This window comes from Ornithorhynchus anatinus, chromosome 9 (assembly GCF_004115215.2).
Source record: "Ornithorhynchus anatinus isolate Pmale09 chromosome 9, mOrnAna1.pri.v4, whole genome shotgun sequence".
Classification (NCBI taxonomy): Eukaryota; Metazoa; Chordata; class Mammalia; order Monotremata; family Ornithorhynchidae; genus Ornithorhynchus; species Ornithorhynchus anatinus.
This window is the reverse complement of record NC_041736.1, coordinates 53,032,798-53,048,273: the sequence shown is the minus strand read 5'-3', so window position 1 is coordinate 53,048,273 and position 15,476 is coordinate 53,032,798. Positions and strand designations below refer to the sequence as shown.

The 15,476-nt window shown below is 37.6% G+C and overlaps 1 protein-coding gene across 9 annotated transcripts in view; it reads left to right on the top strand.

The window, feature by feature from the left end:
• EHBP1 (EH domain binding protein 1) overlaps positions 1–15,476 on the top strand; it is a 227,147-nt gene that overhangs the window by 75,811 nt on the left and 135,860 nt on the right. For 6 of the 9 annotated variants that reach the window (XM_029071573.2, XM_001511071.5, XM_007672051.4 and 3 more), the window contains exons 6-9: positions 4,329–4,510; positions 7,623–7,762; positions 11,304–11,408; positions 12,065–12,175. In XM_029071573.2, the coding sequence (XP_028927406.1) occupies positions 4,329–4,510; positions 7,623–7,762; positions 11,304–11,408; positions 12,065–12,175 (538 nt within the window). The remainder of the gene's footprint in view (positions 1–4,328; positions 4,511–7,622; positions 7,763–11,303; positions 11,409–12,064; positions 12,176–15,476) is intronic. The other 3 variants (XM_003431281.5, XM_007672053.4, XM_003431280.5) reach the window with 1 other exon arrangement.

The following is a 15,476-nucleotide window of genomic DNA, read 5'->3' as shown; positions in this document are numbered from 1 at the left end:
TCTAGCTACCATGTTACCCACTAAAATAATTGTTGACACCACGTGATTTTGGGGTAATTGACATGGGGATTTGGGGAAATTCAAATGCTGTGTTGTAGGATAAATTCCTGGGCAATAGAGGTAAAAAAAAAAAACATGAAGCCTACTGTCATGGAGTGTACAATATAGTGTGTAAAACATGCACACACATTAAGAGGAAGAAGGATACAGATACAACTAGGATAGGAGGCTAGGATCCTGGAAGCCTCCCCACACAGGCTAAAGACCCTGGCTACAAATAGCTCGGCTCTGCCACTGTTTTAGATGAAAGGACAGGCTATGTGGCTTTCCTTTCCACATGCAGAGCAGGCTGGTCTCCAGCAGTGATTATCAGGCGGAAGGTGGTATCTCCTCTGAAACTCTGAACCCCAAATGGGAAGGCACCTCCATAAATGTGGATCTCCCCCTCATAAATGTGGATATCTGCCTCTGAATTTTAAATTGAGTGGCATAATTTATGTTTTCATTGACCGAGTGATTGAATTACTGTCCTCCTGTATATCTGCTCTTCCCTTCCTCCTCTTGTTATATTCACTTGCCCAGTGTTTGCTGTTCTTTCTGGCTGTATGTGGGAGGGTTTAGAGATTTGAGATGAGATTGATGTTATTAAATATTGTAGCTTTGCAATTGTAGGCAGGTTGAATCGTTTAAGAATTAAATGCTTTTATATTCAGAGTACTCTTCAAAACCATTTCTTGATGTTTCAAATGCTACACATTTTAGGACTGTTCATTTTATGACATATTTCATTCAAACGTGGAACTGAGTAATTCAGAAATTTATGAATGTTTAGGATACAATATCAAAGTGTTTTAGTATAGGTTCTGCCGTTTGCATGTGTCCTCCCAAACCGCCTTTCCATCCGACCATCTAAGTTGGTTATTTTAGCAGATATAGTTTCTAATTAAGATTTACAGTTGAGAGAGCTCCCGGAGCATGTCTATTTTAGCATTTAATTGCTCCCTAGGCTCCAAATTAAATTCTTTAGTATTCCATTTTGCTCTGTTGGTGAAGCAGTGAACTTTTTAGCATGGCCCAAGCAACATGGTGCTTATGACACAGCTCGAAGGACCAGCATCCAGACTTCAAGAAAGTTAGATTTTGACTTCTCTACATTTATTAGCTATCGGTAAGACGATACCATTAAAGCAGATATTTCTTGATAAAGTTCTATCAGGTCACCTAGAATTGAAGTCAAGTGTGAGCTAGAATAGTTTCGCTAAATGAGAGATTCATTCATTCATTCAATAATATTTATTGAGCGCTTGGGAACAGAGCACTGTACTAAGCCATTGGGAAAGTATGATACAGCAATAAAGAGAGGCAGTTCCTGCCCACAATGAGCTCATAGTCTAGAGAGGGGAAGACAGACATCAGTATAAGTAGACAGCAATGTAAATAAATAATAATAATAATGTTGGTATTTAAGTGCTTACTATGTGCAGAGCACTGTTCTAAGCGCTGGGGTAGATACAGGGTAATCAGGTTGTCACACGTGAGGCTCACAGTCTTAATCCCCATTTTGAGGGACTGAGGCACAGAGAAGTGAAGTGATTAGCCCAAAGTCACACAGCTGACAAGTGGCAGAGCCGGCATTCGAACCCATGACCTTTGACTCCCAAGCCTGGGCTCTTTCCACTGAGCCACGCTGCTTCTCTAAAAAGATGCTCCTGATATACCTGGTTAATGAGAAGTATCATTCTAGATAATTGTGTTTTTTTTATAGTTGTGAAATTAATAGACATGTTGAGGTTTGTGATAGGAGGATTACTACTTGATTTAGTATAAAATGTGACAGATACTTCGTGATTACGATTGAATGAATGAATGATTATTGTTGCCAACACAGACTACTGATTTTTCTTACATATTTTTTTAAATGGAAGCCTGCATAATTCAAAAGGGATTATGACAACAGCACAATTAGTTAACAATTAGTTAAATAAGTAATAATTAACTTTAAAATTAGCATTAGAGAAAAAACCGCAGTGGAGCGGTTATCACTCCCCGTATTCCTATCCCTTTGAGCTGTCTCCTCGCCACCGTCACTATCCTTTTTTTCTTATTTTGCCTATGTCCTCATTCCTTTCCTGTCCACCTTACCTCCTCTAAAAATCTCTCACATCTTTGCCGGCGGTCAGTGTTTTCTGGATTAACCACAAGCTGTTTTTGGTGATCACTGGTAAATGGGTGACTACTAGTCATTAGCTAATTTAATTCTTGCAGTCATTTGAGGGACAGTGACTAAACGGCCTAACAGTTTTTTAATGTTGAATTTAAGATTACCAAAGCATCTTCTTTATTTTAAATTGGTTTGAGCCAATGGAACTTCCTAACATCAGCTTTAAGGCATTTTCCCCCCTCCTAATTTTTCTTGATGATCTCCTAGTACAGTCCAGGCCTCACACTTAGCTCCTCTAATGCCACCCTACTCTCATCTACCTTGCCACTGACCTCTTGCCCACATCCTTCCTCTGGGCTGGAACTCCCTCCTTTATGAGATAGACCAGTACTCTCCCCACCTTCAAAGCCTTATTAAAATCACATCTCCTCCAAGAGGCCCTCCCCGACTAAATCCTCATTTCTTCCACCAGCTCTCCTTTCTGCTTCACATGTGCATTTGGATCTGTGCCTTTAAGTACTTGATATTCACCCCACCTCAGCCCCACAGCACTTATCTGTATTCTCTCCCAGTTCCCCTATCTGTAATATATTTTCATGTCTGTCTCCCCAACTAGACTGTAGGCTCCTGTGGGCTGGAATCATTTTTGTCAACTCTAGTGTATTGTGCTCTCTAAAGTGCCTAGTACAGTGTTCTGCACACAGTAAGTGCTCAATAATTTTGATTGATTGTCATGAATCTTTAAAAAAGTTTTAAGTATGGTTACTTCAGATTGCCCTTTACTTGTAATAACTGTAAGCTCATTGTGGACAGGAATGTGTCTATTGTTGTATTGTACCCTCCCAAGCACTTAATACAGTGCTCTGCACTCACTACGCTATCAATAGATACTATTGACTGACTGACGTATAAATTGACATCATTACCATTTAAGGATGAATATTGTCTTTTTAGAAACGTGGTAGTCGTTCCCATTTTCATAGTTTCAACTTGCGTATGTTGTTTCCAGGGCAGATGCAACAGTAAACCATGAATTCCATATTACAATAGTATTTAGCTATTCTAAAGGTACAATAACAGATTATTGTTCATATTGGTGTAATAAATTGAAACTCCCTGATCATACTTTTTCATTTTACACGTTGTCAGAACCTTGGACCTTAATCTCATTCTTTGATTGACAGTAGCGGCCGGGGAAAGAACACTTGTATTGTTTGTGATAGTCGCATCTGTTCAACTTGATTCAGTTGAGAGTATTTGCATATTCTTAAGTATTTCTTCTGAGAGGACCTAAATCCTTCTCAAGTGTTTGATGCATTTTTGAAATTCATTCATAAGGAATCTACATGCACTAATAGTTCTGTAGAATATTGCTATGCATAATCTGACAGATAAAACTAGTTTTTAAAACAAGGTATTCTTTAGGGATGACACATTACATTCTGATTTATTCTGTTGGGCAGAAATGTCAAGTACTTGGGAAAGGCTGCTTAATGTTTGATTGAATTAGTATTTCTCATTCAAAACTAAGTTGTAGATCATGGAAAAATGTAGCTGTAAAATCAAGTTTACAGTAGATTTTTGATGTCTTTAAAGGTTTTTCAATATTTCTGCCAATGTAGAATTAAAGCTGTACGATTAACATTTTCTTATCACCTCATTGCTAAATTGCTCAATTATTCTTTTCATCAAAATATGGTAAAATGAACATAAATTTTCATCTGTTATATTTCGTTAATAAGTTGCATGAAAAGCCAATTGTGATTTTTGAAGCTGGAGAATTGAGGAGTTCCAAATTAAGCCAGATTCTTTCTCTGTTATGCATCTCTTGTCTTCTTGGCCCTTAATTCTTTCTCCACTGCTCCTAAACCTGTTAGATTTCAGCCCCCTGCAGCTTGTTATTTTGAATCTTCCGGATTTGGGGTATTTGCTGCCAGCTCCATTTGGATCTACAAGTACTTTTTGCTTTGTGAATAGAGAGCCTGGGTTCCTCTGTGCATATGCTTGGCTTTAACAGTATATTTATTCTTCAGGTTAATAAAGTAGAGGACTTACCTGGAAGAATAAATCTATGTGGTTAAAGAAAGATTCTGTTTATCATAAAAGGATTATTTCATTTTGCTGTCAAAAGCAGGTTCAAATTGCATGCTTATTTTTTATATTTCAGGAATCCCTTTCTGGACGTAGAAAAGCTCTCGCCACTAGCAGCATCAATATGAAACAATATGCAAGTCCCATGCCTACGCAGACTGATGTCAAGTTAAAATTCAAGCCATTGTCCAAAAAAGTTGTATCTGCCACTTTGCAGTTTTCTTTATCTTGCATTTTCCTGCGGGAAGGAAAAGCCACGTAAGTTTTCTGTCAAATAGGTTGGTTTGAGTTGGGTTTTAAAGGACTTCTTGGACAGAGAGGACTCTAACTTGATAGACTGGCAGCAGTTGAGAGCATCTTTTACCATACCAGTCATTCCTACCATACTTTATTTCAACTTCTTGCTCTGACTAGAGTCTCTCCTTTGGATTCAGAGTAGGAACCAATTATGAGTTGGTGTTACATTTAAAAATTGAAAGCACATCTTAGTAGGGTATTAATGGTTGATTTAAGTTCCAGTGGCATTAATGTCTAGTGGTCAAGCATTTCATGTTCCTTAAAATCCAACCTTTAAATTTATTTTGCTGTCAGTTGTGACTTGGGAGGACTTCAGAATCAAAGTCTTAGGACAGTAGGAGTGAAAAAGTGGGAAGAATGTTTTCTATTCTTTCCCTTTTCCAGTGCAGAATGGTAAAAAAAAATTATGGTATTTGTTAAGCACTTACTACATGCTGAGCACTGTTCTAAGTGCTGGGGTAGATACAGGGTAACCAGATTGTCCCTTGTGAGGCTCACATGAGGTAACTGAGGCACAGACAAGTTAAGTGACTTGCCCAAGGTCACACAGCAGACAAGTGGCAGAGTCAGGATTAGAACCCACAACCTCTGACTCCCAAGCTTGTGCTCTTGCCACTAAGCCACGCTGCTTATCTGCTTTGGACACACGGGAGTGAAGTGGCCTTATTTACTTGGGTTGGAAAGTCATTGGTGTTTAATTCATTAGTTTAAAAGAGGATTCTGATGTGATATTGAGCAAAGCACTCATTTGCATTTGCTTTTCTCCCGTGACCCATAAACCTAATCTAGAAGAAGGATGCTATAGTTCTGTTCCTTATAGAATCTTAGTATAGAGGCCTCAATGGGTTAACTGGCCCCAACCTATGCCTCCAGGCTTAAGCTATTTAATTAAAAAGAAAAAAAGAAGAAACAAAAAAACTCTAGAGGTGGGATGGAGACCTCACATCATATCCTGGAGAACATTACCAGTGTTATCATCCTTTACAATGAAGATGTCCTTCATTTAAATTCCTATCCTCTTGCTCAGCTTTCTTCTCTGCCCTCCCCCAGCTGCTGCTGCCTAGTGGATAGAGCACGGACCTGGAGTCAGAAGGACCTGGGTTCTAATCCCCGATCAGCCGCTTGGCTGCTGTGTGACCTTGGGCAAGTCACTTTACTACTCAGAGCCTCAGCTACCTCATCTGTAAAATGGTGATATGAGACTGTGAGCCCCATGTGAGTCAGGGACTGGGTCTAACCCAATTTGCTTATATCCACCCTGGCGCATAGTACAGTGCCTGGTACATAGTAAGCTCTTAACAGATAGCACAATTATTATTATCATTAAATGGTGGTTCAGTTTCCTTTCAAACTCCCTGGCAGGTAAGCTAGTGGAAGGTCTGTACCAGTGCTGGGAAAAAATAAAAAAATTCCAACCAAGGGATGGTAATGATTGAGGAGGCTTTCAAGGCAGGGGAGTCCTAGCCAGCCTGCCACAGATGCCAAGGATGTAGTCTGGCCTCAGAGCAGATCCAGACCAACATGGGCTTTCCTTCCGATTCATAATATAGGGAAAACTCTTTGATTGACATGTTGTAACATGTTTGACATGTTTTCAATATATTAGAGTACTGTGGCCTAGTGGAAAGAGCACGGGCCGTGCTCTGCCACTTGTCCACTGTGTCCTTGGGGTAGTCACTTCACTTCTCTGTGGCTAAATTACCTCATCTGTAAAATGGCGATTGAGACCATGAGCCTCATGTGGGACAAGACTGTGTCCAACCTGATTAGCTAGTATCTACTCCAGTGCTTAGTTCAGTGCCTGGCACATAGTAAGCACTTAACAAATACCATAAATATACACCCCAAAAAAACTATATATAGTTTTCACTTTTCAACTGCGTAGATGGGGAAATAGTTGGGAGAAGGGGTAAGTTTCAAAAATACCTAAACTGGAAAAACTGCAGTGAGTAAAACCAAAGGTTTCTAGAACAGATGGAATTAGGACCGTCTCTTGACACTAGGCAAAATTGAAGGTTTGTGACTCCACTTCTCCACCTTCCAAAAAAGCATCCCAAGACTTTTAATTCATTATGGTGTTCAAGTTACAAAGACAATCACAGTTGTAGTGCATTGTTACCATGAATTCATTGCTTTATGGCTCTGGGATCATTACCGTATTAGTAGTTCATTAGCAGAATTACATAGAGAACTAATTGTAACAGAGGACATTTAGCAGTTACAATTAAATTCTTTGTATAGTGTTAATGAACCACTACTACACAAATGGAGAGATGCATAACATAAGGTCAGAGGCCCAAGGGTGGCAATTGAGAGGAACTAGGAATGACAGGGTGCTGCAGAAACCTTGAGTATGCTGTAATATGTATGCTGTAATATTCAAAATGGGCCCTCAAAACCATGACTTGCTAGGGAAACCCGTACTTATATGCAGATGAGTATATAGGTCTATCATAGGTCTGTCATTTAGGGTTCAAAGACAAGCCTGTCTACCTGTTTTGTTGTCTGTCTCCCCTCTTCTAGACTGTGAGCCCGTTATTGGGTAGGGATTGTCTCTATCTGTTGCCGAATTGTACTTGCCAAGCGCTTAGGCCAGGGCTCTGCCCACGGTAAGCGCTCAATAAATACGATTGAATGAAAGAATGAAAAGTCAGTTATCAGTCGTGGGATTTTGAAGTGAAGTCAGTTCATATGTAAAATGGGTATTTTGACTGTGAACCCTATGTGGAACACAGTCTGTGTCCAACCAGGGCGTAGTATGTTGCTCAGCACATAGTAAGCGTTTGACCAATACCATAAAAAACGTGAAAAATTGTGAAATACTCTCAACTTCTATAGACCCTTTGTAGTCAACTTGTAATTCCTGTAGAGTGTTAACATTTTGAAATATAATACTGTATTTAGCCATTTAATGGTGGAAATCTTTTCAGATGTATTTGTTAGGTAAATTTGTAATTTTGGTGAATATTTTAAACCAAGATATTGTGTTTCAGGAATTGCATTTTAGTAGTTTTACCCATGGATTATAAAAAACAATTTAATGACTAATATATGTTTTAAATGATTGATTTAGAGATGAAGACATGCAAAGCTTGGCCAGTCTGATGAGTATGAAGCAGGCAGACATTGGCAACTTAGATGATTTTGAAGAAGATAATGAAGAAGATGAAGAGAATAGAGTGAATCAGGAGGAAAAAGCAGCAAAAATTACAGGTTGGTTTTGTTACATTGTAGAAAAAGATTTATCCTTTGTAGGGCCATACATTCATTCTGCTTGCCATGTAAACTTATTTCTACTAGTGGAAGAGTTTCTAATCTCTAGCCTATATTTGAAAATGAAAATATACACAGTCCTTGGGATATTTATGAATCCAGCATATGCCAATGACATTGTTTCATGTGTTTCCAAAGGAGAAGCTAATGTACTGTGCAGGGGCACCAGTTATTCCAAACCTATAAACTCCCTCCTAAAGCTCCCAGTGACTCATCTTCTCTCCTCTGTTACCCCGATGATATCTGCAGACTGCATCAGGCATAAATTTCCCAGACTTCCCTCCCATCATCATGCCAAACCTTTCCCATCCCCACTCTCTTCTCTTTTTCAGTTGTCTCCGCGCTGAAGATCTACCTGCTTTTAAAACCTGTTTCTCTAACTTCATTCCTTTAGTCAATCAATCAATCAATCAATCAGTGATATTGATTGAGTGTTTTCTGTCTGCAGTACACTGCAGTTGTGCGCTTGGGAGAGTAAAGTACAGCAGAGTTGGTAGACACATTCGCTACCCGCTTGTCCTCATCCCTCTTCCCTCCTGGCCTGCCATCTTCAACCACTCACTCTGTGATGGCTTTTTCCTTTGCCTTCAAGCATGCCTACATCTCCCTTTTCCAGAAGAACCCTATTCCGAACCCTTTTGCATCCTTCAGCTGTGACCCATCCTTCCCCTTCAGTTCCCCATCCAAATGCTGCAAAGAGGTTTTTATACACCTACTGCCTCTACTTCCTCTCCTTGAACTGCATTCTTAACCTTCATCATTCTGATTCCACCCCCTAAACACACTACTGAAACTCTCTCTCTAAAGTCATATGCCAGATCTAGTGGATTCTACTCCATCCTTATCTGTTTACATTATTGTAGACCAGTGCCTTTTTCCAGAATCACTATCCAACTTCGATTTTACCGACAGTTGTCTCCTGGTTCTCTTCTTACCACCGTGATCCATTCTTCTCGGTCTAACCCTAACTCTACAACTTACCCCTTCCTGAAACTCCTCTCTCTCCCTCCCTCCACAGTATAGCTCTCCCAATCTTCAAAATCATGTTTCTTTGAGGAGACCTTCCTGATCAATCCCCCTCCTCCCGGATTATATCCCCTAACTACCACTTCAGCATTAAGTATGCACTGTATACTCATTACATCTGAAAGCATTTCTGTCAACATCTTACCTTGATTATTATTTAAACACTAATAATGTTGGTGTCCCTCTTTTCCTTCTTTATCCTCTTTGTAAATTATTTCATTTTCTGACAGTCACCATGTTTACTAACTTTACTGTATTTTCCCAAGCTTGTAGTACAGTGTTTTCACACACCATATCCTCAGTAATTTTAATTGATTGATAGCTCTTGTTTTTGTGTAACTGGGTTAAGGAAGAATGAACTGTTTCTTGTCCTCTGGTGACAATTTTCCAAAAAAGTATTTAAGAGAAAAAATATATATTCTCCATTATTATGATATAACCATTTTGGAAGACTTGTCACCTGTTTATTTCTCAGTAAGGACTAAGCTGTTATATTTTGAACAAACTAATTGATAGTCTATTTAAGAGATTATTTCTTAAGCATATTATCATCTGTACTTTTTGAAAGCTTTGCGATGGGAGTGATTGGTTCAAATATCCTGAAAGTTGATCATTCTTTCCATTCTCAGTTGTCAACCCTCCTTCCCATTACCCATCCCCAACTCATTGTAAAATATCAAGATCATCACTTCTCAGAGGAGTGGAACTTCTGATTTCTTCCTGATGAGTGGGCAAACTATAATCTTAGGTGCCTGTTTATTCCTAGTCTCTGGGTTTCAGTTGCCAAAAAGTTTTTATCTTGACCCTTGGTCAGGTCAGTCCTGCATTTGATCTTCCCAAAGAGGCAATTAAAGGTGTCAGCATTTTACTTTATTTTATATTATGCTGTAAAAGCTTTTTTATATGAAACCTTGAGAAGATACTGCACAAAGCCATATCTAATTTTTTTTAACTTACTTTGACAAACATTTGTCCTGCATCCTGGGTTCACTGAGTGTCTGTATCTAAAGCAAACTACCTTTGGGGGCCTGTGTTCTACCACTTTTCTGAGATATCTAGGTTTAATTTACATTGTCAAATAATAAAAACTGACTCTACAATTAACATTTCTTCATTTTACAGGATTAGGAAATTGTTAGACTAGTCATTGAATGTACCCTGCTTTTTAAATATGGACATGGAGGAAATACTTTCTAAAATGAACATTACTTTTCATTTGAGTCAAGGAATACATCTACTGTTCTCTGCCTAGTATCTGAAAAACTCTCAAGAGGTAGTGCCTCCATTGTTCAGATTTCCATAGGGCACTTCAGCATTATCTCTTTAAAACTAAAGGATTTTCTAATATACCAAGCCTTTGTATATTAGTGCATAACAAGAGGGTTTTAAAGTAGAGAGACAATTTCCAAATTGGTTACATCTTAAATCCTGTACTCTTGAGACCTATGCAACTAATAGGGTTTCAGTTATTAATTCTGTGAACGTACTTTGCTGTGGCTCTGGTGTCTTTCAAAAAGACTGTCTACAACTTATTTAAGAAAATTCTGCAGCTTTGAATGACTTGTTGTCATATTTTAGCTTAAGGAAGCACAGCATTTGTTCATTGCTTATTTTCAGTCTTTATAGCATCCAGATATTGATTATTTCTGCTGCCATGACTAAATACTATGAATTTACATACTTTAATTTGATGTATCACAAATATTTCACAGTCATTAAAAGGATTTTCAATATTCATTAATTTCCAGGAAGTTTCCCAAAGGTTATACATTCGAATAATAAGAATGTCACATTAAAGGTGTCTTCCTGTTCCCAGCTATTTACTCAGACATTGAGTCGTCATCCCCTCCCCTCTCCCAGTCCTTCTTTCTCTCTCTCTCTTCTCCTCATTCTGTAAATTCTCTAGTCAGGAATAAAGTCCATCTCCTAGATCTCCTGGGCCTAATTTAGATTGCCTTTTTCTTAAAACATAATAAAAAAAGAAGAGTTGGCATTTTATTAGGCCTTTCATCTTTCTGTCTAACAGTCTGGTCAGAGAGTGATGATGTAAACATCAGTAGTAGTAGTAATTAGAAGAACTGTGATAAAGTAGCAGTAACAGAATATAGAAGAGCGCTCTACTAAGGACTGGGAAAAGAAATATACAGGTGAGATTTAGACAGGGTTGGGGCCCTGGGCCCTCCAGGTGCATTTTTGTCGATTGCCTTGGCCGTTTATGTAGGCAAAGTTTGAATTCTTATGAGAGGTTTGCTAATTGGTCAAATGTTGAAGAAAAATAAAATGCCAATTCGTAAGGGTATTGTCGATCACATTAATGACTCACTCCGAATGTACTCCCTTGATTAACAACCTGTATCCTCTCTTTTTCTCTCTATCTTTGGTAACAGCATGCTTCTACAACTTTACAATTAATTTACCTTACCTTACATTTGTCTCAACTGGCTTCTGTTTACAGAAATTGTAAACCAGTTGAATGCTCTGAGCAGCTTAGATGAAGATCAAGATGACTGCATAAAACGAGCAAATATGCCTTCAGCTAAATCAGCCAGTTCCTCTGAAGGTCTATGAGCTTTCCTCCTTTCCTTCCATTTCTGATTGTCTGCATCTACTGTGACCTCCTACCCTTTGACGTTTACCTATATTCAGCTGTCAGTTTCATCTTTGTGCTTTTTCTTGAATGCCCCCTTGAGTAATTTGTAGTGCAACCAACAGGTAACAGCATGACTGAAAACCCATCAACATGGACATAGACTTAGGTCAGGGTCCTCACTAAACTGTGATTTTTAAAACACTCCATACAGTATATAATGCTTAGCCATTATAACAAATGAAATGCTTCTGCCTTGTATTTAACCTAACGTATTTCTCAAATATTTTGTTATCGATACTAAATCCGTACAAGTAATATGTAGAATTAAAGCTTCATCAAAGATAGTTTTTAAGATCCAGTAGTGCTTAATTGTTGGGCCGCAGTAGATTCAGAAGGTAGTTCTCCATCATCATTAGTTATTATCATTTCATTAATTTCATGTCTTTTACCGGGAAATGTTGTTGTACTACAAAATACAAAAATATATTTCTGCAGATGGTGAAAATGTCACACTTTGTTTCTTGGGCTTATTGATTTGAGTTATTTGAATTTAAAATGTCTTACGTTTAATATATATTGGCATTTAAGTATAGGCTAGCCTTAACGAAAGCACAATTTGTTTCCAGAGCTTATCAATAAACTTAATTTTTTGGATGAAGCAGAACAAAACTTGGCTAATCCATTTGGTGATCCTGATGGAGCTGAATTAAATCCATTTGGCGATCCGGATGCTGAAGGTAGCAAGTTTTTCATTGAATTCATTTTTCGTATTTGCTAATAACAAAACGCAGTTATTTTTGAAGATAAGAAATTAACAATTGCCTTAAGAGTGTTGTTGAGAACTAAACATCTGCTTTTGCTGACATTAAAACTGAGGTTATTTTCTCTTTAGTAGCTCATCACAATAGTAAAATTCTGTGGTTAACGATAATGCAAGTACTTCTGCTATTAGATTTGTGTTTTGAGGCAATGCATCTCACTCACACACCACACACACACACACACACACATACAACACAACACGTGACTATTAGATAATTTTTACTTCGTGAGAGAGAAATGATTTATGAATTGTTCTAAAGTGTTTGTATTTGAGCTCAGAATCTTACTAAACTGTACACCTTCAACGATTTTTCTTAAATATCTGTAAGAATGGAAGGAAGCCCTGCTGGAAGTGATTATGTCACCATAACTGTCTTTTGAAATGAAGAATTATGAGATTTTTAAAATATATCCTTTTCCTAGTCTCATCACTAGGTAGAGAAAGCATATCTTTGTACATATTTATGGCTTGCTCATGTTAGTGGTCATGCTTTTTCATATTAGATTTATTAAAATTTATAACTCCATGTGACATTTAAAGGAGAGAACAACTATCTATACCAGTTTTGATGGTTTGACTCTGCTTATGCAATTTTCAAAGTCTTTTTTCCACCTTGTTTTCTCTCCTTTTTGTTTAAGGGCTTCTCTTATACCCATTGACATTTTGTGTTTCAGTGATCCTTTTAGAAACTTATTAAATATGTTTGTAACCTTTTGTATGAAATAATCTTGCCTAAAACCTCCTTTGTTGTCAGTTCTATCCTTTTCAAGCCATGCTCTTTAGTTTGCAAAGAGCTTTTTTTGATTTTGTTTTTTGCAAATTTGGCAAATTGACTTTTGCTTTTTATATATTTATGAAAATTACGATCTTCCAATTAAAGCACAACTAATTTTGTATATGTTTACATTGCTTATGGGGTGAGACTTTCTATTTGTTCATTTCTATTCCTTATATCATAATAATAAGTTTATAGAGAAGCAGCATGGCTCATTGGAAGGAGCATGGGCTGGGGAGTCAGAGATCATGGGTTCCAGTCCCAGCTCTGCCGCTTGTCAGCTGTGTGACTTTGGGCAAATCACTTAACTTCTCTGTGCCTCAGTTACCTCTACCTCATCTGTAAAATGAGCATTAAGACTGTAAGCCCCACGTGGAACAACCTGATCACCTTGTATCCTCCCCAGCACTTAGAACAGTGCTTTGCACATAGTAAGCACTTAACAAATGCCATCATTATTATTATTATGTACATATTTATATATGCTTACATATGTATGAAATCATAAGGTAATACTTTGAATTTGTATAGAGATTTTCTTCCTAAACATTTTTACTCAGTTTATCTTCCCAACATTAATGTATGTGGTCAGGAGGCATAGATATTTGTACCCCTTTTCAATTACAGAAAAATTGAGGCCTAGAAAGGTTAGGCCATTAGCAAGATCACAGAGAGCTCAGACTAGAACCCAGCTCTCTATCTTCCTGTCCAGTGCTTTCTCCACTAGACTAAGGAAAATCATAGGTAAGGAGGCAGAAAGGCACCAACCAAATTTTAGTTCAGATGTATCTTTCCTAACAGTTATAAAAAGAAACTGTTATGCATACTCAAGTTTACAGTTCATTTGTATTAACTTTGAACTGTTTCTGAGTGATGAGTTATATACAACATTTCAGTATAGAAAATAATTGTATTCATTTTTATCAATCTAAGATTTAAAAAAATTGCATGGTGTACTTTTATGGCTAACTTTAGCATATAAATATGATTTATTGATAAAATCATTAGCCCATATTCTAATGGTGTATTATTTGACATAACTCTTCATCTGTGTTGATGTCACTGGAGTAAGGACTATCCCAAAGCCAAATTCCTTTTCTCAGCCATGAAGCGGCATTTTTCTTTTCTGTTTTTAGTATTCCAGCCAGTCATTCCCTCTATTCTCCCTCTTCTCTTCAGGAAATCACAGTGGTGTCCATGAAAGTCAACAAGTTTTTGCTCCCCCAACAATTTCTCTTTAAGCAGCAGCACTATTGTTCCTTCTGTTGTAGCTGGTACTGGAAATAACTCACTTACAAGACTTCACCAAGTCTTCCCTGACCACCAGCTCTTTATTATATTGCATATAACTCAATGTTTCTTTGCATTTGCCTTTTCTGGAAGTTTAGATTATCCATATATTTTCCTCCTTATTAAATTGTAGCAATTGCACACATTCTTCCTGGAAGTTAGTTCCCCCATAGATCTTTGTAAATTTTAGTTACCTTGGCCTTAATGATTCTTTAAGCATAGTTTAAAGTCCTTCTTACTAAGTTAGCCACTCCTAAGTACCCATAGTTAAGTGGAACTGTTATTGGCCTTCTGAGTACAATAACCAGGTGCCTCAGGTTGTGACAGTTCAGTTCTGGGGAAGCAGAGTCCTATTTACACATGACCCTCAGATATTAATGGGCAAAACATGGGGATCAGGGTCAAGTTCAAAATTGTTTCTCAGATATTTTCCAGGTGCCTCTTTGAGTTTGTCCTATTCCCTGCCTGTCAGCATAGCTCTGCCTCCGGCAGTCCATTGAACTATCAGGTGATAATTCAAGATTTTCCCTGATCCATGTTCCAGAAGTGTAGACAGATAATTAATCACTGCTTTTGGCAATTTACGACACCATGTATTGCTGGCAATTCTAACTGTGTCTGCTACTTTGACTCTGCACCAATTGGCTCTTTCTTGCTCTAGTCATACATATGGTAACATCTAGCTTAAAAAGTTTCTCAGCAATGTTTCAGTATATGGGCTGGTTACAAATCTGATTTTGAAAGAAAAATATTGTTGATTAGAAGAAAAAATGTATGCTTGATCCATTTTTGAGTAGCCATTTAGCACAGCACATTATATCTATGAATAATTTTCTATTTCAACTTTAAAGGAAATAAAATTTCATCTGCTTTTTTCCATTTAATGAGTCAAGTTTTTATCCGTATATTTTTACTATCAAACTGGAAAGTAAAAGTGGAACGTGTTCATAGAATAAGTGGAATTCAACAAGGCTTAATCTCAGATACCTGGATTTATGCCAGACAGTCCAATTTAACAGAAGAAAATCATATTAAGTTCTTTAGTGAAGTTTTTTTATTGTGTTTTCACAAAACATTAAACTAAGTAGGATTGCCTAAGAAATACTGTTATGGAGTTTTATTCCACATATTCTTTCAGTTATCCCTTCTC